The sequence below is a fragment of the Nomascus leucogenys genome, chromosome 6, assembly GCF_006542625.1.
Source record: "Nomascus leucogenys isolate Asia chromosome 6, Asia_NLE_v1, whole genome shotgun sequence".
Classification (NCBI taxonomy): Eukaryota; Metazoa; Chordata; class Mammalia; order Primates; family Hylobatidae; genus Nomascus; species Nomascus leucogenys.
This window is the reverse complement of record NC_044386.1, coordinates 79,600,133-79,627,908: the sequence shown is the minus strand read 5'-3', so window position 1 is coordinate 79,627,908 and position 27,776 is coordinate 79,600,133. Positions and strand designations below refer to the sequence as shown.

The following is a 27,776-nucleotide window of genomic DNA, read 5'->3' as shown; positions in this document are numbered from 1 at the left end:
GATGTAAACATTCTCCTCAACCAGGGGGGGAAATAGAGTCTTCTGACTAATAAAAGATCTTTTATACTGGAAGAACTGGCCTCACATTCCTCAGAAATAGCAAACTATGACTTCTAATAGCTTCATTTTTATGATAACGACAGTGTACATTTCTTTAGCATGAAGCAAAGCCTGGTGATTGTACAAATCTATGGAAGTTAGAATTTGTGGCATGCCCAAGATGAGCAGAAAATTCTTTTGGACATTTGATGGCTTTTATATATTCCATATGATTTGAATTAAATTTTATCTTCTGTGAAGGGCCCATCACAGCACAATTAGGAGTAAGAGACTGTAGAACCTACCTTGAGATATACAGAAGGGAGGCTGAATCGTGCCCAATATTACTGTCTGCCTTCCTTCTAACCTTCCAAAATGTTCACACCAAGTAGGCAGATAAACATTGTTTCTGACTTTGAAGCTTTCAGGCTAAATTGAAGAGTATAAATGTAAATCAGCAATTGTACCCAAAGTGTTGCTTTATTTTCTATTTGGCCCTGTGGTGGGGCCCATCATGTATAATTCCTCGTGAAAGCATCGTGTGTAATTCCTCGTGAAAGCGCTGGGTAACAGAAAGCTTTGGGCGGGTTAAGAGACCCCAGTTGTGGCCGACTTTGCCTGTCTCACTCTATGCGAGTGAGCAGAGCACTGAGTGTCTGTTGGCCTTGCTATCATTCTCTGATTCCCGGGAGTGAATTGAGGCTCAACTGGAAAGTAAAAATGGATGTTAAGATAAATGGGAGATTGAAACATAGAATCATCAAAACCAGGAAAACGAGCTGCAGGAAGTAGTGTGCAAGGAGGGATTTAAAAAACGCAGCAAGAGGTCCTCGGGATTCTCAGCATCGCTTTCCTGTTAGTTTGAGGTTCGAATACAGTATTTGCGTCGTCTCACATACAACAAATAGGTTTTGCCTGCACGTTGCCAACGTGACTCTTGGAAGAAAAGCGAGAAGCAGCAAAACCGAGCAAGGGAGTTGGCTAAACGGCTGCAAGAAACACACACACACACACACACACACACACACACACACACACACGTCAGAAAAGCGAGAAACAGCAAAACCGAGCAAGGGAGTTGGCTAAACGGCTGCAAGAAACACACACACACACACACACACACACACACACACGGAAGAAAAGCGAGAAACAGCAAAACCAAGCAAGACAATTGGCTAAACGGCTGCAAGAAACTCTCTCTCTCTCTCTCAAGAAAAGCGAGTAACAGCAACATCGAGCAAGGGAGTTGGCTAAACGGCTGCAAGAAACACACACACACACACACACACACACACACACACACACACCCCAGCAGTCATGAAAGAAGGACGAGACGAAAGTTCTTTGTTGAAACTCCGGGTTCAAAGCTATGCTGCAAGAAACACACACACCACACACACACACACACACGTGAACGAAGGACGAGAGGAAAGTTCTTTGTTGAAACTCCGGGTTCAAAGCTAGGGGCCCCACCCCGCTCAGGACTGCCTGCCACGAGGCCGTGCAGAGATGCCCCAGGCGCGGAGAGAAGCGGAGCACAGCCGTGCTAGGGACAGGGGCGCCTCCCTGGGCGGGACTGAGGTGGGATCCTGGCTCCCGGCTTTGGCCTCCCAGCCCAGGCCTGGGGCTTCCCGGCGCTCGGAGGCCGGGGCGGGCCAGGCTTTGCAGCACAGGGCGAATCTCCCTCCCTCCCCGCGCGCCCCTCGGGAACTGGCGGCCAGAGGTTAAGCTGACATGTTTGCAGACGGTAATGGGGCGCTGGATGCCAACAGCCCTAGCTCAGGGGAGTCCAGATTTATGTTTCTTGGAACAATTCTTTCCTCCATCGCATTAAAGCCAAAACAAAAAAAAAAACCACTTAACCAAGCCCAGAGTCTACTACTAAAGTCTTGGTAATTTATTAACCCAAGCCGAGGCTGAGAGCTCGACGTGGCATTTAAGAAGTAAAATGAGGAAAGGAGGAAGAAACGGGGTCCCTATGGGCCTCGGGGCAGCCTCGGCCGGGCTTTCTCGGAGGGCAGGGCCAGGGGCGCGGGGGCCGCTCCCGCGTGGCGCGGCTCGGGAGCGTTCCAGGGCGCGGTCCCTGCGGGCCGGCGGGCCGGGGTGAGTCACCCCTGACTCGGGGTGGGAGCGGGCCTTGTAAGGAGGAGGCGGGGCGGGGCGGGGCGGGCCTCGCCTCGCCGAGGGAGGATGTGGAGGGTATAAAAGCCCCACCCAGGCCAGCCGGCTCTGCTCAGCATTTGAGGACGCTCTCAGCTCTCGGCGCACGGCCCAGGTAAGCGGGGCGCGCCCTGCCCGTCCGCTATGGGCCGCCAGCTAGCGGGGTGCGGCCTGGCAGGGAGGCCCCGGCAACCGGCCCCGGAGGCCGTCGGGGGCAGGGGGCTGAAGGGACGGCCCGCACTGGAGAGTCTTTGGGGAGGGGGCTCAGGGACAAGGTGTTTGGGGCAGGGGTGAGGGGCCGCCGGCGCTCGGGCCGGGAGGGTGCAGGGCAGAGGTGGTGGGGGGTCGGGCTTCCTCAATAAGCCCTCGCGGGAGCGGGAGCGGGGCGAGGCGGCGTGGGGAGGGGGGCGGAGGGAGGCCCTGCATTCCAGACGCGCCGGGCGCCGCCGAGGCAGGGCGTGGCCGCCCAGGGAGCCGCAGGTCCCCGGCGCAGCAGTAGCAAGTGGGCTTTCCACCGCCCTCTAGAAAGTGCCCCCATCAGCTCTAAGTTACTGTACTCGAAACAAACGCGCGCTTGTGGAGTTGAACCGACCAGCACGAGGGAAGTAGCGGGGGAAGATGAGAGGGGGGAGTGGAGTAGGCACCCCCCAGCCCCCCATAAAAGAAAACATAAAAACGTCAGTTATTCCCCTTGGTCTAGGTTATCTTGTAGCATAGCAACTTCGGATTTCACTCTACCTGGAGAGTTTCCCGCTTGGTTGAACACACTGGCATCAGGAAGGTAGTGTCCCCCATGATTCTGTGGGGAGGGTTGTCCTGTTACTCGCCATGATGTGACAATGAGTCAGGAACTGAGGGTACAGAGAAGGGCGTGGTCCCGGGGCCGCTCCCTTTTGGCCGCTCTGTGCAGCTGGCCCCAGTGCTGGTGTGGAGGGCTTGGGTTCCATCAGCTGCCTGTTGAGAAGAAGGAGGGGAACACCAGTTTCCTTATCTGGGAAAGTGGCTTAATTAAGGATGCCTATTCTTACCACCACCCAGAGTTATTGGAGATTTCAAAAAACACAGTCATTAGGTAATAAATGTGTAAAGTACACAAAAAACAAAGTGCTGTGCAAATGCGAAGTGTTATTTTTGTAGTAAGATTGCCGTTTTAAAGCTGTGGGTGTTCTGAGTGCGTGTGTAAAAGAGCAGTGGCCTCATGGGTGCACACTGGGCCATTACCACGAACCTTAAGCTGTTGGTGTGCAAAGGCCTGGGCCCCAGACTGTACTGATGGTTTCTGTTCACACGTGTGTGCTACTGTGCCTGTCTGGAACTTGGTGACTTGGAATGCAGAATGCACTTTCCCACTGAAATAGTGTTGCAGAAGGTGCTGACATTCCCAGGCTAGCCCTGAAAGACCTATTTAACATGCACTGCCTAAATTAAGGGGTTGGTGGTGGGGAGGTGGAGGGTAGTGAGGGGCAATGTGTGTGTAGGAAGACTAAATCACTGAAATATTTTTCTGGAACTTTTTTTAGCTTTAAGGTTGACACTGAGTAAATTATTTTAATTGGAAAATTATGTCTTTGCCCCTGTTCCACTTTCTTTTTTCCACCTTCCACCTCCTTAGAGACGCTCTTCTGGCTCTTCTGTGACGCATTACAACAGCCATCCAGGCCTGTCCAGTTACGCTGCATTCCTTCCTCCTCCCCATTTCAGCGGACCTGCATCCAGCTAGAGACTAGCAGATTGAATCGATATTCATTAAGTTAGGAATGGTTGGTGGTCCTAAGAGCCTCAGCAACCCAGAGGAGTCCTGTTATTTAAAAAACAACAATGCTGGGCGTGGTCGTGGGCCTGTAGTCCCAGCTGCTCAAGCTAGTGGATCTCTTCAGTCCAAGGCCAATGTGAGCAACATAGCAAGACCCAGTCTCAAAAAATAAATACGTAAAATAATAATAATTAAAAAAACCTCGTTTACCTAAACAGATCTATAATTTATAGAACTCAAAGCGGTCATATTCAGGCAATATGAAGGAAGATTTTTGGTAAGACTGGGGCAGCAGAGGTGCCCTTGATGGGCAAGGGCCAAGAGTGTTAACACAGTCCTGCTTAGTAATTTCTTCCCTTCTTCCAAGTCTGTCGATTATCTAAAGGTCAAGGGTTTCTCCAAAAGTGTCCATTGCATCTGCAGTGGAAGGATGTGACCATCTATGTGCATTTTCACAATTGGAGATTTGTGATTTGGAGACCGCCTAGATTTTGTAATTTCCCGCAGTGCCAAGTAGACTGCCTGTGGTAAATGCCCAGGAAATATTGCGGACTCACTGACTTTGATTAGGAGCTCAGTCTTGCACTGGAGTCTCAGTATTTAACATCTTGTGTCTTTGAGCTATTGAACTATGGTATTGATTGACATTAGGCTTGCAGTCATGGCCGTTAGTTTCCTGGCTAATTTCTGATTTAAGTAGTTTTCCTGGCAAACTAGATATGCTTCTATAATTGCTATTGATTTTGAGGGCTGTAGGCTCTTCCTACACCATTGGGCCTAGAATCTGGCACTAATGCATTGTCTGGAGCTTTTGTTCTCACTCTTTGCTTGTGCAGAGCCTGGAGCCTGCAGAGACATTTTTCATTAAAGGAGAGCGGGATTGTCACAAAAGGAGTCTCAGGCTCTAGTGGGCTGCTTTAAACAACCATTTATTCCACAAAATATTAATCACCTACTGTGTTCCACTCATAGTTATGGGCACTAGGGATACAGCAGTGAACAAAACAGACCCCACCCCAGGAAGAAAATCCCTGCTCCTTAGACCTTAAATCGGGTGGAGAGAGAAAGAAAAGAGACAAAATAAGTGAATTGTTGGATTTTAAACTTTATATTTTCCCAAATTAATACTAGTTTCTAAACTTGGCGGGGGTTCATTTCCCCTTTAATCCAGCTGTTCCACAGACCTAAACTTCATATTTTACCTACCTCGGGGAAGTTTTGCTTAAAGTTATGGTGTCTTAAGCTGCCTTCCGGATTCAATTATGAGAATTAAATAGAAACGGAATGTTCCCCTTTTTTTCACATGAGAATCCTCTTCACTTTCCTTGGTGCCACACCCTATTCTAGTTGTAGGCCATACCAGAGGAAATTCCAGTCCTTTAAAAAAATTCTTTCCACCCATTCACTGCTTGGTATCTTTTTTCTTCTGCTGTTGCCAGAGGCAGTCCTCATCTACTTTCTCGAGGGACAGGTCAGCAGTAGGGGTCAGGAGATGCCCATATTTGTCCTTCTGGGTGGTTTCACCAGATTACTTCCAAATCTCCCTTCTAGGGTACACCCTGAAGCTTTTTTTCTTTTTTCTTTTTTTTTTTTGAGATGGAGCCTGACTCTGTCACCCAGCCTGGAGTGTAGTCTCACGACCTGTCCTTACTGTAGCCTCCGCCTCCCAGGTTCAAGTGATTCTCCAGCCTCACCCTCCTGAGTAGCTGGGATTACAGGTGCCTACCACCATGCTGGGCTAATTTTTGTATTTTTAGTAGAGACAGGGTTTCATCATGTTGGCCAGGCTGGTCTGGAACTGTTGAGCTCAAGTGATCCTCCCATCTTTCGGCTTCCCGCACTGCTGGGATTACAGGCGTGAGCCACTGTGCCTGGCCCACCCTGCATCTTTTAATCCAGCTGAGCTCAACCTTGTTAGAGGACAAGTCGGTAGCACCCAAGTGGCCTGAGTTTTACCCCAGGTGTGGTGTAGAAATTTCTTTTTTTGTTTGTTTGTTTGTTTTTTTTTTGAGATGGAGTTTCGCTTTTGTTGCCCAGGCTGGAGTGTAATGGCACGATCTCGGCTCACCGCAACCTCCGCCTCCCAGGTTCAAGCAATTCTCCTGCCTCAGCCTCCCGAGTAGCTGGGATTACAGGCATGCAGCACCACGCCCCGCTAATTTTTTGTATTTTTAGTAGAGACGGGGTTTCTCCATGTTGAGGCTGGTCTCGAACTCCTGACCTCAGGTGATCCGCCCACTTTGGCCTCCCAAAGTGCTGGGATTACAGGTGTGAGCCACTGCGCCTGGCCCAGAAATTTCTTATTCTAGGGAGTGACTGTGATATGGAGCCCTTTGTCCATGTCCTTTGTCTCCCTGCCACACCCAGGCTGTACACTTACAGCTCAGAGGAAATCAGAGTCCTAAGGCCGATCATACATCCTGCCTCTTTGCTGCCTTCTTGCCAGGAGTTGTAGGTTACATTCCCATGTGGTCCTATGGACAGAGCTAAGACTCAAGTATCCCTGACAGTACAGAGGTGGGGGGCATGGCTATATGTTGGTAAGAGGCTGCCCCGAAGCAACCTGCTGGGCTTTGCTAAGATTCACAGAAATTGGTGATTTAAGCCTCCAGCTCTGAATGCACGGAACTGGAACTGCATTTGAAATGTCCAGTCTGAGGGAGAGAGAAAATTGAGGAAGGAGAGTGTGTTGGAAAAGAAGAAAAAAAGACTTTCTAATATAGAAAGACCCAGTGTGTATAAACCATCCCAAGATGAAATTGAATGCCTATCGTGTGCCAGGCACTGTGCTCAGACCTATGAGGAAACAGGAAGGAGTAGGTCGGAAACCCTGTGGGCGGATAATATGGAAGACAGATTTTACACATGCAACTCTAATGTTGCACAGACACATAAAAAGCTGCAGAAGCACAGGGCAAGGAGGGGTGTGTGAGAAAGGCGGCATTTATGATTTCCTGTATCCTAAAGACTCATTCAGATGTCAGCTAATTAAGATTGAGGTTCCTGGTAGAGAGAACTTAGAAAGTGCTGAGCATGTTTGGAGAAGAGTTAACAGCCCAGTTAACTCTTCTGTGCAGGATGCGTGTATGCATGTGTGTGTGTATAGAAGGTATTTAAGGAAAGGTAGGTAAGTCCACAGTGTGGAAGATCTTGAATGCTGGTGTTAGCCTTTTTTCTGTAGGCGGCCAGGCCCTGTTGAAAATATGTGGGCCATAAAACACTGAAATTGAGTTGTAGACTTGAAGGCCTGGATTTCCCAACCCTGAAAGTGCTTCATGCCAAGTGACATCATTCTTCCTGCCGGTCTCTTTCCTCCCACTCCAACCCCAGATCAGGAGACCAGCAGAGAGAGGCTGTGAGAGCATGAAGCTGCAACAAGTCAGTAGGGAGCAAACAAATATTGATTCAGATCAGATCACAGAAGAGACAAGCTGGAGCAAGTGCTGTGTGTCCCTCCTGCTCAGTTTGATCAAGGCCACTGGGCCGAATTCCAGGAATTCTGGGGAATGAGTTGGCCCTGTGACTCAGTCATTAATCAAGACCATGAAACCAAGGAGAAGAGTATCTGCTTTCAAAAAGGTTCTTTTAAATAAAGATGCAGTAGGTGGGTGGAGGATGGAGTACAGTGGGAAGCCCTCTCCTCACTCAGTACATGCTTTTTTTTTTTTTTTTAAGTTTAAAATTCCAGTGTGGCCTGTAGACTGTGTGTCCAGGACTGTGTACAGTAAGAACTTCGATGGAGAAAGCCAACTCTCCACACTCCCACCCCTACCCATTTTTGCTTTAAAATTTTCATTTGAATCATCCAGTCCCTGATTGATTCATCATGGTTGCTAAGAATCTGTTTTGTGGTAACGCATCAACACTCCACGTTTAAACTGTGAAGTGGGTGTGTCCACAAAACTTCTGGATTAGACTTAGATTTGCCTGTGCAGACCAGCCCTATTGCAGTATGTTTTTGTTTGTTCGGATTAACATTTGGGCTTTTTGGAACTGATTCTTAATTCAGTTCAGTAGAATGTGTTTTTACTATTTGAAGTGTTGACTTGTAAGTTTTCTTTTGTTTGTTTGTTTTAACCTTTTGTAAACTTTTACTCTTCTTTTTGGGAGTGAAGTTAAAACTGCTTCACTTGTCCTTTTTTTGTTTGTAACTACACTTTTGTAGTAAGACAATAAAATAAAATAAAATCTATATAGTTTTTTTTTAAAGGACAAACCCTTAAATTATTAGGTGGGTACAAAAGTTAATTGTGGTTTTTGCCATTGAAAGTAATGGCAGTTATTTTTGCACCAACCTAAATAATACAGTCCTTATGTAAAATGTAAATGACTGGTTTCTCAATAACTGCACGGATTTCATTAATGATCAGCCTTGCACTGGGAGCTTTTTAAGCCAGGCATTCACAGTCTCATTTATCAGCCTTTTCAAGGCAGAAGAAACTGTTCTTTTCATTAGGGTGGGGCCAAGTGACCTGTTTTCCTACCCAAGTGGTGAATGATTTTAAACCAGTTTGAGGTGGGTATGGCTCTTATTGGTAAGTCTCCCTGTACCTCCAGTTTATTTCCTTAAACAGAAAAACGTTCTCTGATAAAGGGTCATTTTAATGATGTTGTCTAGTGACCCTGCCCTCCCTGGGAATGGAAGGCACTGATGTGTAGATGTACTCATCAACAGATTGCGTTTGCTGATTTTTTTTTTTTTCTTGTTGGCAAGTTGAAACCAGTTGGCCAGCTGGGTGAGGTTGAAGTGTTGGAAAGAGTGGTGCAAACTGCCATTTTCATGTTATTTTGAGAAGTCTGCCAGAAAAGGAGTAGTGGTTCTGTTTTTAATGGATTTATGAATTTTACACGGTGATGAGGAGTGAGTAGAGTTGAAATTGTCTCATACAGCATGTAGGCTTCATTTTTTATTTTCATTCAAAACAATAAGTACACTAAAGTCAGAGTAGTTGTTTTCAGTAAGAAAATTCTGCCTCTAGAGCAAATGTTTTGGTGAATAGATAAATGTGAGTACTGAGTCCCAATCATTTTGGCTCATAGGTTCCCCAATATTTCCATAGGCAAGCTTAACTTTGCACCATTCAGAGACTTATATTTTAGGTTCCCCACAGGGCACCCCACTGGACATGGCTCATTTTCCAGCCTGTACTCTTGTTCTTCTGCCACCCTGGGGCATTATTCCTCTTCCCCTCTCCCCAGGCCTTCTCCCTTGCTTCTCGGCTAGAACCTCCAGTGGTGATTCACCCTTCTCAGCCTAGGCAGTCAGCGCCTCCCTGTTAAGCCCTTAACTAATCCGGCTCTGATGACTATGATCTTTCTCTCTGTGTCTTAATCACTTGGAATAAAGAACCATTGTGGTGAGGTTGAAAGGGCATTGGCCCAGGAGTCTGGGGATCTGGGTTTCGGCCCTGCCTCAGCTACTTAATTCACTGGGTGACCCTGGACTAGACTCTCAGTGTGTCACAAAGGCACGAAGGGAAGAGAGCTCAAAGGTCCTGCAGGGTGGAAGTCTGCATTTCACAGTTTTATAAGTGTCTTTTGTATCCTTTAATATAGTGCAAGCTCAGCGTATGCTTGGTATGGGTTTTCGTTGATTAATTCCTTGCGTATTACCAGTGTTTGTAACCTACAGTAGCACTGCCAAGACTTCCTTTTCCTGCTTTCAAGGATAGCAGCACACTGACACATTCTCATTAGTCAAAGATGCTATATTAAACTAATGTTTTAACAAACAGTGAATCGCAAAGCCAACTGTTCCTTCTAGCGAATAATAGATCATATGCAAAATGACTTTGCATTGCTAGGGGATTTGATGGAGTGAAGAAGCAAGCACTGTATTTTATTTCTTTTTATTTTGTTTTGTTTTTTGGACATAACTTCAAGATTTTATTGTCCTCATAATAAAACAAAAGATGGCGCTTAGAACTGGATCACTTGGCCCTTTCTTTTGTTATCTCCTCCCAGTTGAAAATGTTTGTATGTCTTAACAGCCAACATTTTCTTAGATCTGCAGATGGGATCAGCACGCTCAAGCCTCAGCACAACCTCCTTTGTAGTTTGAGCCATTTTCCAGGAAATTGGCTTAGTCTGCCCACCATAGTCACTCTGCTTCTTGTCATAACGCCGCTTTCCCTGGGCATACAGGGAGTCCTGGTATTGTGCCATTTTGTGGGGTTGGTGCTTGCCACACTTCTTACAGAAAGCCCAGTGGGTTTTAGGGATGTTCACCATGTTTTCTGGTATGCTATCGGCATGGGAGGAAAGAGGCCATATTTTATTTCTAGGGTGAAAATGTTTGCCATTAAACTCACATGAAGTAGGAAATATTTATATGGATACAAAAGGCACCTGCATGGGATAATGTCAAATTTCGTAGATACTGCTTTGTGGTAAGTGTGACTTTGTGGTTATTGTGATGTTTGTGGTTTTTTTGTTTTCCTGCAGAATGGTTATAAATAATATAAATGTTATGCAAAATAGCAACTCATTGTTTTCAAGTTGATTTAGCACCTACATTATGTAAAGATAATCTTAAATCTGTAGGGGGACTGGGACTATGTAGGGAAGATGAGGTCAACCATATACTCTCTACTGCTTTGAACTGTACCTATGCATTCACCATTTGAATACTTGGCACGTGTAGGGCACTTAAAACATTCCGCCGAATGGATGAATGAAGTGGTATCAAAAAGTGCCCCGGCAGTGAAAGGCAAGATAGAGTTCTGTGGAGTAGGGGTCGTGATGACCCTGTTGGAGCAGATACTGAAGTAGTGGTGACTGCGGAGAGGCAAGTCACACTTTGGCCCTAGTCTACTTTAGCTGGGGAGTAAACAGAGGGAACTGAGGCTGGATTCTGATGCTCATCTTTGAAGGCTGGGCTCTGCTGGAGGATGATTTTGAATGATGTCGAATGATTTTGACAAGATTAAATAGAGAGATTTAGTTGGTGGTGGCATGCAGGACTGATTTGATGAAAGAGCAGCACAGTTATGAATGGTGAAACCGAAAGGAAGATTCGTGGGGCTTTTAACAGTCTCCTCAAGGTGTTGTGGCTGTGGGAGAAGAATTAACATGAATGGAGAGTGTAAAGAAGCCTATCAGATTGTCTGTGATCTGCACAGTACTGGGGAGTCCCATGTGGGACACGGGTAGGCAGCAGTCTACAAAGCTCAGAGCTTGAACGACAACTTGAAAGAACAACACAGTGAAAAGTTACCGTGCCTCTAGTTGAGATTTTCTAAACATCAGAACCGATGTGAGGTACCTGATTTAATAAACGAGTGGAATTTAATCTATACTCTCTAAGTGGAAACAACTCTGTTTGCAACTCTGACTTGCTGGTCCCCTGTTTTTGCTTTTGTTTTACTTTTGGCATTTTTTATTTCTTGCCTGTTTATGATAGAGACTAGAATTCTGCACGGCAGATGACAACAGTTTATCCCCTGCTGCAGACCTGGTCCAGTTCTGACTGAGTCCAGGGGCGGTAGTTGAGGCCGGGGCTTGGGTGGTCTGATGTCCGTCCTAGGAATTTCACCTCTGCTTCGGTAATTCTCCGGCTGAGGGATACTGATGAGACCCTCTAGTGTTTCTTGGTCCATGTTGAGGCTGGAGATTTCTTGCTCTGTCAAGAAGACTATTAGCCTGGGCAACATAATGCGACATTATCTCTACTGAAAAAAAAAAAAGCCAGGTGTAGTGGCACACGCCTGTAGGCCCAGCTACTTGGGATGCTGAGGCAGGAGGATCTCTTGAGCCCTGGAGATCAAGGCTGCAGTGAGCTATGATTGCACCACTGCACACCAGCCTGGGTAACAGAGAGAAACCCTGTCTGAGGAAAAAAAAAAAAAAAAAAGGGCTAGGCGTGGTGGCTCACCCCTGTAATCCCAGTGCTTTGGTAGGCTAAGGCGGAGGGATTGCTTGAGCCCAGGAATTCAAGACTAGCCTGGGCAACATAGTGGGACCCTGTCTCTACTGAAACATTAAAAAAAAAAGAAAAAAAAAATCAAGAAGATTCAAACTTGTGGCTGTTACAAAGGTTTTGGGATTAAGATTGGGTTATGGCTCTCTGGGATCCCCCAGACCAGTACTGCTCAATAGAAATAGAATATGAGGCTCTTTCCCTAAGCAGCCGGAGGTAATCTGTGAAAATGGTTCGCTATTCTCTTGACCCGGGGAACCCCACGAAATCATGCAAATCAAGAGGTTCCAATCTTCGTGTTCACTTTAAGAACACTCGTGAAACTGCTCAGGCCATCAAGGGTATGCATATATGAAAAGCCACGAAGTATCTGAAAGATGTCACTTTACAGAAACAGTGCGTACCATTCCGACGTTACAATGGTGGAGTTGGGCAGGTTTGCGCAGGCCAAGCAGTGGGGCTGGACACAAGGTCGGTGGCCCAAAAAGAGTGCTGAATTTTTGCTGCACATGCTTAAAAACGCAGAGAGTAATGCTGAACTTAAGGGTTTAGACGTAGATTCTCTGGTCATTGAGCATATCCAAGTGAACAAAGCACCTAAGATGCGCCGCCGGACCTACAGAGCTCATGGTCGGATTAACCCATACATGAGCTCTCCCTGCCACATTGAGATGATCCTTACGGAAAAGGAACAGATTGTTCCTAAACCAGAAGAGGAGGTTGCCCAGAAGAAAAAGACATCCCAGAAGAAACTGAAGAAACAAAAACTTATGGCACGGGAGTAAATTCAGCATTAAAATAAATGTAATTAAAAGGAAAAAAAAAAAAAGAAATAGAATATGAGCTGCATATATTGAAAATTTTCTAGTAGCCACATTAAGAAAGGCAAAATAAATGGGTGAAATTAAATGGAAATAAGCTATATTAAACATATCATAGTTGCAATATATGATCAATACTTAAATTATTGGGCTGAACACAGTGGTTTATACCCGTAATCTCAGCACTTGAATCACTTGAGCCTAGGAGTTCGAGACCAGCCTGGGCAACATAGCAAGACCCTGCCTTTACCAAGAAAGAAATTATAAATGAGATATTTTATATATTTTTTTCATACTATGTCTTCAAAATTCAGTATGTCCGTTATACTTATAGCACATCTCAGTTTGCACTGACCACATTTCAGATGCTTTGTAGCCACATGAGGCTAGTGGCTACTGTTTTGGATGGTTCTGCTACAGAGCAAGACTTTTTAAAATTGTTTTTTTTTTTTTGAGATGGAGTTTTGTTCTTGTTGCCCAGGCTGGAGTGCAGTGGTGTGATCTCAGCTCACTGCAACCTCTGCCTTCTGGTTTCAAGCTATTTTCCTGTCTCAGCCTCCTGAGTAGCTGGGATTACAGGCGCCCACCACCACGCCCAGCTAATTTTTGTATTTTTAGTAGAGATGGGGTTTCACCATCTTGGCCAGGCTGGTCTCTGTATCCTGACCTCGTGATCCGCCTGCCTTGGCCTCCCAAAGTGCTAGGATTACAGGTGTGAGCCACTGCACCCAGCCGATTGTCTTCATTTTTGGGAAAGTTTTAGGTTTATGGCAAAGTTGAATGGAAAATACAAAGAATGCCCATGTTCCCCTGTTGCCACATATGCATAGCCTCCACTGTTGACATCCTGTATCACGGTGGTACATTTGTTAGAACTGATAAACCTACATTGACACATCATTGTCACTCAGTCCGTAGTTTACATTAGCATTCACTGTTAGTGTTGTACATGGATTTTGACAAATACATGGCATGCATCCACCATTACAGTATCATATAGAATCATTTCACTGCCTTAATAATCCTCTTTGCTCTACCTATTCATTTCCTCCTCCCGTGAATCCCTGATCTTTTTGCTGTCCCCATAATTTTGCCTTTTCCAGAATGGTATGCAGTTGGAACTATACACTATGTTACCTTTTCAGTTGGCTTCTTTCACTTAGCAATGTGCAATTTAGGTTCCTCTGTGTCTTTTCATGGCTTGATGGCTCATTTCTTTTCAGTGCTGAATAATATTCCATGTCTGAATGTACCACAGTTTATTCCTAGAGCAATACTTTTTACAAACCAGAATTATACCCCATCGGTGGGACAAATTGGGGTGGGGAGGCTGTCTGAGAGTTGTGAGTGTGGGGGAAGTGGAAGGTCTTTGACTGACTTTTCGCTGTGCATAAAAAGCTTCTGTGAGCATCAAGAAGAGAGTAGTGGTCTGGGGGAGAGCCCAGGATGAGAATCTTGCAAAAATACATCCTTCACCACAACAAAGGCGAATCCTCTCCTCTTACATTTCCCCACTTTCTCCACACACCAGGCCTGGGATCTGCTTAGTCCAAAATGTTTCTATAAGTTAGCAAATATCTATGTCAAATACTCCCACCAAACCAGTTTTATGAAAATATTCAGACTAAGCAAACTGAAGAGAATAGAAAGCTGAATTTGCGTGTGTGCAGTTTCTTTGATCAAAGAATATTAAGCAAAAAGAGACCAAAGCAGGAGTCACTGCAATTTAAATGTCATTCCTGTCTATTTCAGGACGCAGCTCTACTCTATTTTCTTTATTTTTGGGGTGATTATGTTGATGACCTGTCTTGTCTCTGTTGAGATAAATTTACCACCAACTGAGCACTCCTTATTGGCAGGGATTGGGTGTATCAATTCCGAGAACTGTATGATTGCAAAGCTGGAAAGCTAATTCATCAGACTATTGTTTTGCTGCCCCATTAAGTATATTAACTGGAAGATGACTTCATTTCAGCCATTTAGAATCTTAAATACAACAGATTCAGTCCTTTATGGAATGAGTTAAGGTCAGAAAATCTGTCCATCGTCTTTCTCATAAATTAATATCTTCCAAGTTTCATTAGACTAAGAAAGTAATTATGGGTAATAATAAAGGTTCCAATTAAGAATTAGGGCAACATGAAAATGCTACTAATTTCAATTCACATCATAGCTTTCAGGTCCTTCTCAGTATGTTTAATTACTTGTGAGAAATACAGAAGTAGTGGCTGGTTTGGCAAGCCCATCACCTTTTATGAGAAGTTGAAGGCTCAGTTTTATCCTGTCTGAACAGGTTGCATTAGCCATGGGGAACATTTTGTTTTTGCATTCACAAATCAGTCTCCCCAGGTTCTATTTACATAGAGTAAGAGAAAGACTGGCTAGTTTAGTAGTCCATCCCAACCCAAGACAGACCATGTCTGAGCTTTAGTGTTTTCAGTCATAAGATGGGAATTGCATCTATTTGCAAAAATTACTCTAATATCCTTAGATGAAATGGTCCAAGGAGTAGAAATTAGCATAATGAATCGCTGTGCTTCAGAGTAAAGGAAAGCCTCTTCGTAAAGACTTTTTGTTGTACTTTTTTTCCAGCTTCCTTCAAAATGTCCACTGTTCACGAAATCCTGTGCAAGCTCAGCTTGGAGGGTGATGTAAGTATATCACTTTCACTTTATGTAATTTTTGCAAGTTGGACATCTCTCTGGATAACCATGTTACTCTCTATCCTTGTACCTCTAAGGAAGATGGGGACAATTCAGACAGTCATCATTTGGTTCTCCTCTTCCTCAATACTTCAGCGGTTCCTAGTAGTTCAATTTGAAGGAAATATCATGGCACTGGAAACTTTTCTTGGCCTCACATTAAAATTGGACAGAATTAGTGACACTGGAATGGCTGGAATTTTATCCTGCCATACTTAGCATGTCACTGGTAATAATTGTTATGATGATACATGAATTTTAATGTCATGTCCTGGGATTTTATCACTGGTTGGCATAAGCCACAGCCATATCAAAAATAATTCTGCATCTTTTGGATTTCTTACAGTGTCCAGGAAGTTATTCCAGATGAAGACTTATACTTCTATTTTATTTATTCATTTATTTATTTTTTGAGACGGAGTCTCACTCTGTTGCCAGGCTGTGATCTTGGCTCACTGCAACCTCTGCCTCCTGGGTTCAAGAGATTCTCCTGCCTCAGCCTCCTGAGTAGCTGGTACTACAGGCGCACACTACCACACCCAGCTAATTTTTGTATTTTTAGTTGAGACCGGGTTTCACCATGTTGGCCAGGTTGGTTTTGATCTCTTGACTTCGTGATCTGCCTGCCTTGGCCTCCCAAAGTGCTGGGATTACAGGCATGAGCCACCGTGTAGGCTCGAGGACCTATACTTTAAAAAATTTCACACCTGGAAAATATTTTCTCTAAAAAAGCTAGGATATTTCTTTTAAAAAACCAAGAATATAATGAAATTATTATAATTCATCTGTTTCCTTTTTTGCTTTGGCTATTAGGGAGTTCAGAACTAAATTGAATTTTCTTTCGTAGGAAATATGTGAACCTAGAAATTCTGTTGAGTTTCTTTTTTTTTTACAATTAAAAAATTTAAGCTGTATGTGAAATTAAAGTTATTTCAAATACTTTTAGAATCAAGTGGAATATAAATTATGAATATGTAAAATAACTAATGATACTATACATCTTCCAGGTCATCTTGGCAGAAATGGCTTTTACACAAACTCAGCACTGATACTGGTTTGTAGCCATATCCTACAGGTCTTTCAAAATATGCTTTGATTGAAATTAAAATGTAATGAATCACTCAACAGAGGGTTGACAGTGACTTGGGTCACATGGTACAAGATCCTCTGTATTGTTCGTGGCACTTGCCATCAAAATGTTCAAATTAATGGAGCCTGTGAAAGCGCAGGTTGTGTGGAGTATAAAGCCTTTAGAGCTTTTAAAAAATCTTTCTTCTTGAAACTTGTGCGTGCTGTTTTTGGCAACAGTACAAACTACATGTTGAGGTCAGACAAATTCAGGTGCTAAATAATTTGTTTCTCTAATGGACTTAGATTGTTTTTGCTATCAGGTTTTATAAGAGGGCTTTTCGTGTAGCCTCTGAAGTTACTCTACTTTAGTATATTTCTATGTGTGGAGAGGTGGGGCAGAAATAGAAAATGTCACATGTTCCCCAGTATTTTAAGGGAAGAAAAGATAACTCAACTTTGCCTCACTAATTTCATTTCAGACAAGTGGATTTTATAGGTAATAGGTTCAATTCTGTATTTAATTTCATTTCTAGAGACACTATAAAATGACACAAAACTTTTCCTCACTCACTGTTGTTTTTGGAACAAGACGACATATCTCCTGGTAAATGCAGTCATACGTGATATGGCTCAATGCCTGGACTGCCTGCCTTGTAAATAACTGATGGCACTCTTAGTAAATGGGAAAATGTTTTTCCTTAGATTTCATCCACATTTTATAGCTACCATAGCAAACACACTGAGTATTTCAAAATAGCACTTTGCCTTTTGCCTGAATGTGTGCTCTGTGTCATCAAGTTCATCTTACTGGAAAGTTTAAGTGGTGAAATTAGATGGAACATACTTTGATAATGCATTGCATGTCAGGTTATAAATATGAACTGTATTTAATATTTGGCCAAGATAGTCCTCACAAATACATTTGGAAACATTTGTCAAATACTGAACTCAGATTTCTGGCCTGTCCTGGGAGTCATCTAGGAGGAAGGCATCTTAGTTGCTCACCTATACAGTCTCAGTGCTAATAAAATGGAGTGGCGTGGGTGCTGGGTGGTTTATAGTGTGATGCCTGCGGGTGGAGAAGTAGCTCAGGGATCTTGGCCTTTTCACTCTTCACAGAAACTGCGCCAAGGCCAAGTCATCACATTATATGGGCATTATGTGCTGGGGGGGTTGGGGTGGGTTGCAGGATGGGAGCCTTGATGTTGAGGGTGGGCAGTGATGCTGCCTCCACCAGCCATCAGGCAACCACAACCACAATGTCCATCCTCTTTGTCTGCCCTTAGCTTTGGGACTGGGTAGCAGGGAGAGGGAAAACTATAAGAGCATTTCAAAGAAGGAGGGAAGTTAATACCTTGAAAGGAGAACTGATGTAGAAGCACACCATTTTCCTTACCTCAATCTGGAATGGGAGATTCCCATCTGTCAGATCGGGAAGGATAATGAGCTTTGAAAAGCGCTGAAAGGCCGGGCATGGTGGCTCATGCCTATAATCCCAGCACTTTGGGAGGCCAAGATGGGAGGATCACTAGAGCCCAGGAGTTCAAGAGCAGCCTGGGCAACATGGCGAAATCCCGTCTCTACAAAAAATATGAAAAAATTAGCCCGGTGTGGTGGCGGGTGCCTGTAATCCCAGATACTCAGGAGGCTGATGTGGGAGGATCACCTGAGCCCAGGAGGTTGAGGCTGCACTGAGCCGTGATCACACCACTGCACTCCAGCATGGGCAACAGAGTGAGACCCTACCTCAGAAAAGAAAAAGAAAAGAAAAGCATTGGGAAAGGAAGAGGGTGTGGTTTAAAAGGCAATAAGAAATCTTAGGAAGAGTGGAGGGTGGTAGGCAGAAGGGATGGTGTTAACAAAGGCAGAGGGAAGGATACAGAGGAGAGAGGGGAGGAAACACAAGGAGGATGTGGGCCGTCTGGCCAGACCACCTTGGTGCCACAGTGGTGACCAAAGTAAAGAGGTGGGAGAAGCTGCTTCCCTCATTTATCTGAATTGTAAGCTCAGCAACACCGGCCCAGTAGAAATTCATGTGCCTGTACCAGAAACTTGGCTAAACACCCTTGTCATTGAGGCGTTTCCACATTTTCAGCTTATTTCGAATTGTTGCCAGCCCAGTTTAATGGTCTTCAGAGCCTTCCTGAATAAATGCTGGCTTCAGGTCTCCAGCTTTGCATTGTCTACTTTGAGCTCTCACTAAAAGTAAAATGAAAAGTTGAAATTGAGACAGCATATTCTAAACTAGCTGAGCCTTTGAAGAATTCTTATTAGGAAAAATGAAATTGCTCGCGTGAAGTGTGATGGTGTGTTAATACTTACCTAGTTACCTAGTATGAGAATGATTTGAATTGTTAAAAGAAACAGTAGGAAAACATATTCTTCTTGAAATACAAGAAGAGGATTTTAAATGTGTGTCATTTGAGTATGTTTATCTTTTAACCTCAGCACTCTACACCACCAAGTGCATATGGGTCAGTCAAAGCCTACACTAACTTTGATGCTGAGCGGGATGCTTTGAACATTGAAACAGCCATCAAGACCAAAGGTAGGTGATACATTTGCCCTCTTCTTGTCAGGGTCTTACTGAGACATTTTTGGTTGTCTCTTTATTCTCACTCAAATCGCCATACATTGGCGATTTGAAATTGTCATCGAGATTTAATGGAGTGGATCCAGACCTAGCTTAACCCATGCCTCCTTTCCTTCCTTCCCTCCCTCCTTTCTTTCTTTCTTTTTCCTTTTCTCCTTCCCTCCTTTCTCCCTTTCTTCCTTCTCTCCCTCTTTCTCTTCTCCCTCTTTCCTGCTCTTCCTTCCTTCCTTCCTCCCTCCCTCCCTCCCTTCGCTTCTTTCTTTCCTTTCCTCCCTCCCTTCCTTTCTTTCCTCCCCCACCCCCCCTTTCTTCTCTTTGGAGAGATCTACAACATGAGATAGTATTTTAACCAAGTAGTGGTTAAAAGGAATCAGTCTGGGAGCCAGATCTGGTCCTAGGGGTATGCTTTTGGGTGCAGCTCTTCACTTTGAGGCTTCAGTCCCTCTTCTGCAAGGAAGAAGTTGGTCATGGTGGTCCGTAAGGGCATTTCTTGTTCCAAATCCCCTTTAATTTAATTACATTTGCTGGAAAAATGCTGGGAAAATCTTACTGCATTGTTCTTAGATTGATCTAGAGAGTGAAAAATTCAGACTTTTTTTTTTTTTTTTTTTTAAACCCCTGCAAGTTCTGCTGCTCCTTAGGCCTGGAGCTGGAATTAGAAGAGTTGTCAGAATGAATGTATTTCCTCAAGTTCTAGGATGAGTAAGAGAAGACCAGGAGGCATAAAAGCCTTCCTCTTGAAATAAAGCAAATAAAGTGCTAATTGTTTAGGGTTGAGCAAGAGCTTCTTACGGTCATTATATTGTTTTCTGGGTCTACAAAATAGGATTTTCAGACTTTCTGGGCTTATATTAATTAAGCAATCCTTGGGGTTGTCCCATCCTCTGAATCCCTGAAAAATATTGCAGTTCTTGTGGTGACTTTTGTGATTCTCCACTTTTCCCCCCTTGGATAAAGCACTTCCTTTCACCCTGAGGCCAGATTGGGATGCAGACGTGACCCAGCATAATTAGAGCTGCTGCTGGTTTGTGCCCCTGGTGAAGAGCCATGTCACATTTTTCTCTTCTATGTACAGCGTTTTAACTTACTGACGCACTTACATAGTTCACATACGGTTCGTTGAAAGACTGAGAAACCTCAACCAGGATGACCTGGGAACCTATAACTAGGATGATGTCCTGGTTTATGCCTACATATTTACTAATAGTGCACCTTTCACTCTCAGAACTGTCTTATTTTGGAGGATACATTACATGGTCACCTTTCCTAAAACCGTGTAGAATCTGGTGACGTTGTTTCCAGAGACAGGAAGGAGAGTAGAAAAATCCGCTTAACGTTCTATGGTTCTAACAAGATGTGAGGATTTATTTGCATCATCTGCCTCAGGGAAGCCTTATGTTCTGCAGTTGCTGTGGACCACCCCCCAGATGACTGTCTGCACAACTGAGGGCAGAATAATGAAGCATCCAAATTAGACCTTTAAAAAAAAATCTTTTTTTTTTTTTTGAGATGGAGTTTCACTCTTGTTGCCCAGGCTGGAGTGCAAGGGCATCATCTCGGCTCACTGCAACCTCCACCTCCCGGCTTCAAGCGATTCTCCTGCCTCAGCCTCCCTAGTAGCTGGGATTACAGGCACACACCACCATGCCCAGCTAATTTTGTGTTTTTAGTAGAGACAGGGTTTCTCCATGTTGGTCAGCCTGGTCTCGAATTCCTCACCCCAGGTGATCTGCCCACCTTGGCCTCCCAAAGTGCTGGGATTACAGGTGTGAGCCACCGCTCCTGGCCCAATCTTTTGTTTTTTTTTTTTTTTTTTTTTTTTTTTTTTTTTTGTGGTGCTTTTAAATGACCATTCTTGCCAAAAGTTACTAATCAGAAAATTAAACTACAATCTGCAGGGCTTATTTCACTACAGCCATTTCCAGTCAGTGGAGCACAGTGGATGAGAGCGTGTGTGAGCCCAGGTTCAAATGCTGGCTCCACAACTCACTCTTTAGCCACCTGACTTGGGGAAAACACGGAACTTTGCTAAGACTGAGTTTCCTTGCTTATAAAGGGGCGCTAATCAAAGTTCCCACCTCATGGGATTGTTGTAAAGTATGAAGCATTTAGCACGATGCCTGGCATATAGATGGTGCTCAAAATATGTTACCTTAAAACGCACACACACACGTACACAGACATGCACATACACATCCATGTGGTTTGCTTTCCTAAAACCCATCCTATTTCACTATTTGGATGTGCCTAGATTCATGTGGTTTCCCAACATGTCATTGCAGCAACCCTAAGTTTAGCAGTTAACTCATCTAGCAAAGATGGTGCTTTTCACAAGCGTGGGACAAAGACTTCTTTTGTCCCTGCATGAGAAAGCACTTAGTGAACTGGAATGTAAAGATTGCGCAAATGAACTCTGGTCACAGCTGAAACTCTCATGGTAATAAAAATACCTTCAGGCCCTTTTGGAGTTAGTAGAAAAATACTGTAGTTTTTAGACAGAAACGTCTGGAGGGCTAAGATTTAGATTCCGACATTCCAGTTTGATCAAAAGCAGCTGACATTATCATCATTGCAACTATTTATGAAATGCTCATTGTGGGCAGATACTGCACCAAGCACTTCAGGAATATTAATCTTAGATGAACTTCAAAGTAACCTCTGAGGTAAGTGTTCTGTCATCCCCAGGTTTTGGGTGATACAAGTCAGGGTTAGTATGCCTGAGGTCTTTTGGCCTTGGATCAAACTGGGATTTGAACACAGCTCTGTCCACCTCTAGGCCTGTGTTCTTAGGCACCATGATGTTGTAGCACCCACCTGTGAGGAATGGATTTTTTTCATTGCCTTGAATTATTTTCCGATATGAAAAACATTGTTCATCTGTGGTCTTACTGACTTCTGCTAAGTCTCATATTTGTGGTCTAGCTTTAGATTCTCCATCTCCTTTTATTTTTCCCCAGACTTAATGTTCAGTGAGTTTCACTTAGGTCCACTGTTTATTTATTTTATTTTTATTCATTTATTTTTTTGAGATCGAGTTTCGCTCTGTCACCCAGGCTAGAGTGCAGTGGTGTGATCTTGGCTCACTGCAACCTCTGCCTCCTGGGTTCAAGCAGTTCTCTGCCTCAGCCTCCCGAGTAGCTGGGATTACAGGTGTGTGCCACCACGCCTGGATAATTTTTGTATTTTTAGTAGAGACGGGGTTTCACCGTCTTGGGCAGGCTGGTCTTGAACTCCTGACCTCGTGATCCACCCGCCTTGGCCTCCCAAAGTGCTGGGATTACAGGCGTGAGCCACCGCGCCTGGCCTATTTATTTATTTACTTATTTATATATATATTTTAAGACAGAGTCTTGCTGTGTCACCAGGCTGGAGTGCAGTGGCATGATCTTGACTCACTGCAACCTCTGCCTCCTGGCAGAACCCTCCTGGGTTCAAGCAATTTTCCTGTTTCAGCCTCTTGACTAGCTGGGACCACAGGCATGCACCACCACACTTGGCTAATTTTTGTATTTTTAGTAGAGACAGGGTTTCACCATGTTGGCCAGGCTCGTCTCGAACTCCTGGCCTCATGTGACCCACCTGTCTTGGCCTCCCAAAGTGCTGGGATTACAGGTGTGAAATCATAGGGCTGGCCTATGATTTCTTTTAATCAAAAAAGAAAAAAGGCATTAGCAATGGAAACAGATCTACTTCACTTCATGGTCCTTCCTTTACTGCACTTTGTAGATATTGTGGTTTTTACAAATTGAAGGTTTGTGGCAATGCTATTCACTTTGTCTCTGTGCCAGCATTTTTTAGAAATAAAAGTATTTTTAAAATTTAGATATGTATTTTTTAGACATAATGCTATTACACACTTAATATAATATAATCACACTTTTATATGCATTGGGAAACCAAATCGTGTGACTTGCATTATTGCTGTATTTGCTTTATTCTCATGGTCAGGAACCGAACCAGTAGTATCTCTGAGGTATGCCTGTAGATGGAATTGTGGGCAATTGATCCTTTTCCTTTCTTGGGCTTTCAGTATATTCTGTATTTCTGTATTTTGCAAATTTTCTATGATGACCTGTATTACTTTCATAGTGGAAGGCAGTAAACTTAATTAAAAACAAAAATTAAGTCATTAGTTGGAAAGGATAACAACCCTTTTGTGCCTTTCTCCTTCTCCTTGATATTATTAGATACTGGACAACTAAAACCACTTAAAAATGAGCTAATTAAGATCTTGCCTTTTTATAGAATGCCTTTTACCTTAAGTGTAATTAAGAAGCTTACACCACACCTTGGCCCCACTCCTACCTCAAACCCTTCATCGGGAAGACACAATACTAAGTAGTTGGTGTTTCCTTGACATCAAAGGACATGGTATAAACCTCAAGTATTGATAGAAATGAAAGCCAAAGGACCATGTGACGATGACTGTCTGGGCCTCTTTCTCTCCTAGACGGGGGTAGCCATGTGTACACACGTGTGTGTGAGTGTGCCGGGACGTTACCCACTCCATGTAATGTTGCATTGATTTCCCTGTGGTCTGTGTACTCTCAGGAAGAAGAGCTGGGAGCAGGCCACCTTGGAGGGGGCTTAATCAGCTGCTGTTGAGTACACGGATGGTGCACAGGAGCAGGCCTGGAATGGGATGATGGCGAGGAGGGTAGAGCTGGTCAGAGACCTGTTCAGGGGCACTGCCTGCCATGGCCAGGGCATGGCTGCAGGAGTCACAAAGGCTGTTCTCACAGATGAACTGTCAGTCGCACCTGCTCTTCTTGGTTTAGCTCCTCACTTGCAGCCCTCTGTTAGAGGAGAGAGGCTACTTTTCCCAGCCAGTCTGCCTCCTGGCACCCTCGAGAGAATATATTCCTAATTGCTATGCTCAACTGAATGAATATACCTCCAGGTGTGCAGACAAAACCGAAAATACCTGTCCTGGCTCACTTTCCAGTGCTTGGGAGGCAGCTCTTATTCACCCCTTCCCCTAACTCTTGTCACCCCTCTCCTGTGAGCTGTTATGGCATCTGTCGTCGTCTTCTTTTTTTTTTTTTGAGACTGAGTTTTGCTCTTGTTGCCCAGGCTGGAGTGCAGTGCACAATGTTGGCTCACTGCAACCTCAGCCTCCCGAGTAGCTGGGATTACAGGCATGTGCCACCACGCCCGGCTAATTTTTTTTTGCATTTTTAGTAGAGATGGGGTTTCTCCATGTTGGTCAGGCTGGTCTTGAGCTCCTGACCTCAAGTGATCCACCTGCCTCGGCCTCCCAAAGTGCTGGGATTATAGGTGTGAGCCACTGCGCCTGGCCTATGGCATCTGTCTTCTAAGGGACCTCCCTGCTTCAGCCTTTACAGAGTATCTTTCTAGCCTCATCTCTGGCTCTGTCCACGGCCCTCTACAGAGCATGCCTTTGCCTTTGTTCTTTGAGGAGCGTGTAGCCTCCTTCCTCCCCACCTCAAACATCCGCACAGTTCCCACTCACCTCTCAGCCTGGGCCAGTGCACAGCATCAACAAGCTTTCTCTGAGAAGGCAGAACCAGTTATTTCTTGGTCTGTGTTCTCATCATACTCTGCATACTCGTTTATTGTGCTTATGAGAAGGGGGGAGAAGCACAATACTGCTAAAATCAAAATAAGTCTGCTTTGTATCTAGTTTGAAGGGATCTCAGTATTTTTTGCCTGTGCTGCCTAAACCAAATGCAGGATTGTTTTATGTATGCTCCGGCTTGAGGTAGACTATGCAACGACTTACCTTAATTTATGTCTAGTTAGAAACTGAGTAAAGTCATGCAAAAGTAGTAATACTGCTTAATTAACAAGAGGTTGCTGAGACTTAATCTGTAGGAGTCTCTTGGTTTAGATTGGCCTTGGGTTAAATATATACGATGGCGTGTACAACACAGCTGTGAATGGTTTACCATATGGGTCCAAATAACTAGAAAGGGAAGTCAGCTAAATTAGAAAAGGATGAATCTAGACTCCAGAAAATAGATTGTAATTAGCAGCAGCACAACCCTAGAGTTAGTGTAAGTGCCAATAAACTGGTACAGCTTTGGTCTCTCTCTGGAAGGGGAGGGTAATGAATTACCCTATTATTATTGCCAGTTTTGATTTTAGCAGTATTTGTGTTCTCCGGAAGGGATGCAAAAGTGGGTGATTTTTTTCCCCTTTTCTCAGAAGCGCAAGTATAGAAGCATAACTGCACGAAGTTTTGCACTTACTTTTTTCTTATACTTTTAAAATAGAACTGCTTGAGATTTCTGTGGCCAAAAGACTAACATCCCATGCCACTGCAGAACAAGCCAGGATGGATATTTTTGATTTCACCTGCAGACCAGGTATATTCATTTGGCTGAGCAGAACAATCAGAAATATAATCTCTTGAGGGCTCCAGGAGGCAGACAGGCTGGGAAAAGTAGCCTCTCTCCTCTAACAGAGGGCTGCAAGTGAGGAGCTAAACCAACAAGAGCAGGTCTGAGTGTGAGCTCTTCTGTGACTCATGTAGCCCAGGGCCTTCTCACCCTCCTGGAAGGGAACGGGAGGGAACGGACCCTTCCCAGTTGCTGAGGCCTTTCTCTCTGTGTTCAAGTTTACTTTAGACTGACTTCTCATCTTACAGCAGTGCTGGGAACAAAGAGGCCAGTGCTGAGTCACAGCCACCCTGTGACTCTGCCAGCACAGATTTTCTTTGTAGTGATATTTGTCTATGTAGCTATGTAGGTGCCAGACCTGAGCCGCGTAGCTATCAAACGCTGGAAAAGGAGTCCCTGGTGCTTTTCTAATTGTAGGCATCAGCTTTCATCACCTGCCTCTCTTCAGCTCTTTCTTTTTTAAAAAAACAGTTACCTCTTTTCCCTGAGGAAATCCAAATACCAGTTTCACCCAGGGACAATGGCAGTAACCAGATTCTAATCTGGTGTCACCAACGCCAAGAAAGTTCTTCACTATCAAGTGAGTTAAGGGTGGCTGCGTTGGTTTCTCTCGCATCTGTTCACATTTTTAAATTTTCTGTCCCATGAGGCTGACAGAGTAGCGGGGCACAATACAGTGTTTGCATTTTATGCATGTTCCTTCACTGACAATTTGATTTGATTTGAATCTTGAGCAGTGATGTACTTTGTGTTTTCCTGCTGGTCTTGTAGCTTATTTCAGAAATATAATTCTACATGGAAGGCAGACAAGGTTCTAGATTATTAAAGCAGCTGGTGAGATTACCAAGTCGATGATAACCTTAAATCCTTTCTAAGGAACTCAGCTGAAGTGAGATCAAAGCAGAATGGAAATAGAAGAAATTTGATTTTTGGACCAAAACCACTTCTTAGGCACTTAGCTAAACTACGCTTTCCCCGAGTTGAGACTGTGTGCCCCAGCTGTGCCAGACTTGGGAGAGGCACCAAACTCCCCTGCCTCCTTTCACCCTGTGCAATGCCTACTTTCTCTCCCATCTCTTGGCAGCTGCCAGAGTTTGTCATGTAACTGGACTACTCATCCATGTGTGCCAATGGCAAAAATGTTCTCTATCTTTCTTTGCCCCATATTTCACAGGCAGAAATTCAAATGCAGGCAGGGGCCAGGCTTGTGACAGAGAAGCTGAATGAAGGCAGTATATGTGTTTCTAGTCATTAACTCAGCCAGTCTTTTCTGCATCCTGGTAAAATAAGTATTATCTTGATCTCTGTTCTATAGGGGTGAGATACCTAGGCCTGGGAAGGGAACTAACGTGCCCCAGGATCTCACAGGTCTGAGTCCCATGGAGTTTCCAGAGCACTACATTGTGGCTGCTACTTATCCGGAGGCCTCCCCTGGCATCTGTCAGCCAGCTGGGTGTCCTGTCTTGATGAGAGACGCTCTGGAGACACAGTGCTCACTTGTGCTGGATGACCCAGAGGGGCAACTTTGACAACAGGGGTTCCGGGCCAGCCAGCACCATGGCTGAAGGTGCTTTTGGGTAGTCCTATGGCTAGAGGGGAGCTTTTCTCTCCCTAAAATCTCTTCAGTAGATGGATGACTGGCTGGCCTAATAGGCTTGTTGGGAAGGACTTCTTCCTTCTGCTGAGTTATTCATGTCTCTCCTCAGAAGGGAGTCTTCTAGCTCTTTCTGTTGAAAAAAACCTCAGCTGGGTTATCCCTTTAGTGGCCGTGCATTATTACCAGGTGGCAAATCATTACTTACAGATTACCAAATATAAGTGCATTTGTATGTAAACATTCAGCCCAGTTCTCTACACATATTGACACATTAGTGTCCCATATCCTTTGTAGGAGCTAGATGGTGGAGTGTGGTATGAAAAAGTATCAAAGTATAATTTTAAAAAGGTACAAACTTGACTCATAGGATAAACATATTAAACATTTAACGCATTGAGGTAAGGCTGGTTCAGAGGAATTTGAGATACTGGATGTTGGTAAGTGTTGAGAAAAGAATGTTGGAATAAGATTGTTGGGCCAGGCTGGGTGTGGTGGCTCTTGTCTGTAATCCCAGCATTTTGTGAGGGCCTGAGCAACAAAGAGAGACCTTATCTCTAAAAAACATTTTTAAAAATTAACTGGGCGTTGGTGGTGAGTGCCTGTGCTTGCAGCTACTCAAGAGGCTGAGGCAGGAGGATCATTTGGGCCCAGGAGGTCGAGGCTACAGTGAGCCATGGTTGTACAACTGTACTCCAGCCTGGTCAACAGAGTAAGACCCTGTTTAAAAAAAAAAAGAAGAAAGATTGTTGAACTGGATACA

At 44.3% G+C, this 27,776-nt stretch overlaps 1 protein-coding gene and 1 pseudogene across 3 annotated transcripts in view; both read left to right on the top strand.

The window, feature by feature from the left end:
- The first annotated feature begins 2,213 nt into the window (after positions 1–2,213).
- Positions 2,214–27,776, top strand: part of ANXA2 (annexin A2) — a 47,616-nt gene continuing 22,053 nt past the window's right edge. The window contains exons 1-4 of one of the 2 annotated variants that reach the window (XM_030814499.1): positions 2,257–2,314; positions 2,900–2,980; positions 15,284–15,342; positions 18,913–19,012. In XM_030814499.1, coding sequence (XP_030670359.1) covers positions 15,295–15,342; positions 18,913–19,012 — 148 coding nt within the window. In that variant the 5' untranslated portion in view covers positions 2,257–2,314; positions 2,900–2,980; positions 15,284–15,294. Of the gene's footprint in view, positions 2,315–2,899; positions 2,981–15,283; positions 15,343–18,912; positions 19,013–27,776 lie in introns of both variants that reach the window. The other variant, XM_030814498.1, reaches the window with a different exon arrangement.
- LOC100586724 lies at positions 12,091–12,690 on the top strand (annotated as a pseudogene). The gene has a single exon (XR_121862.4). The product of XR_121862.4 is annotated as a 60S ribosomal protein L17 pseudogene (transcript).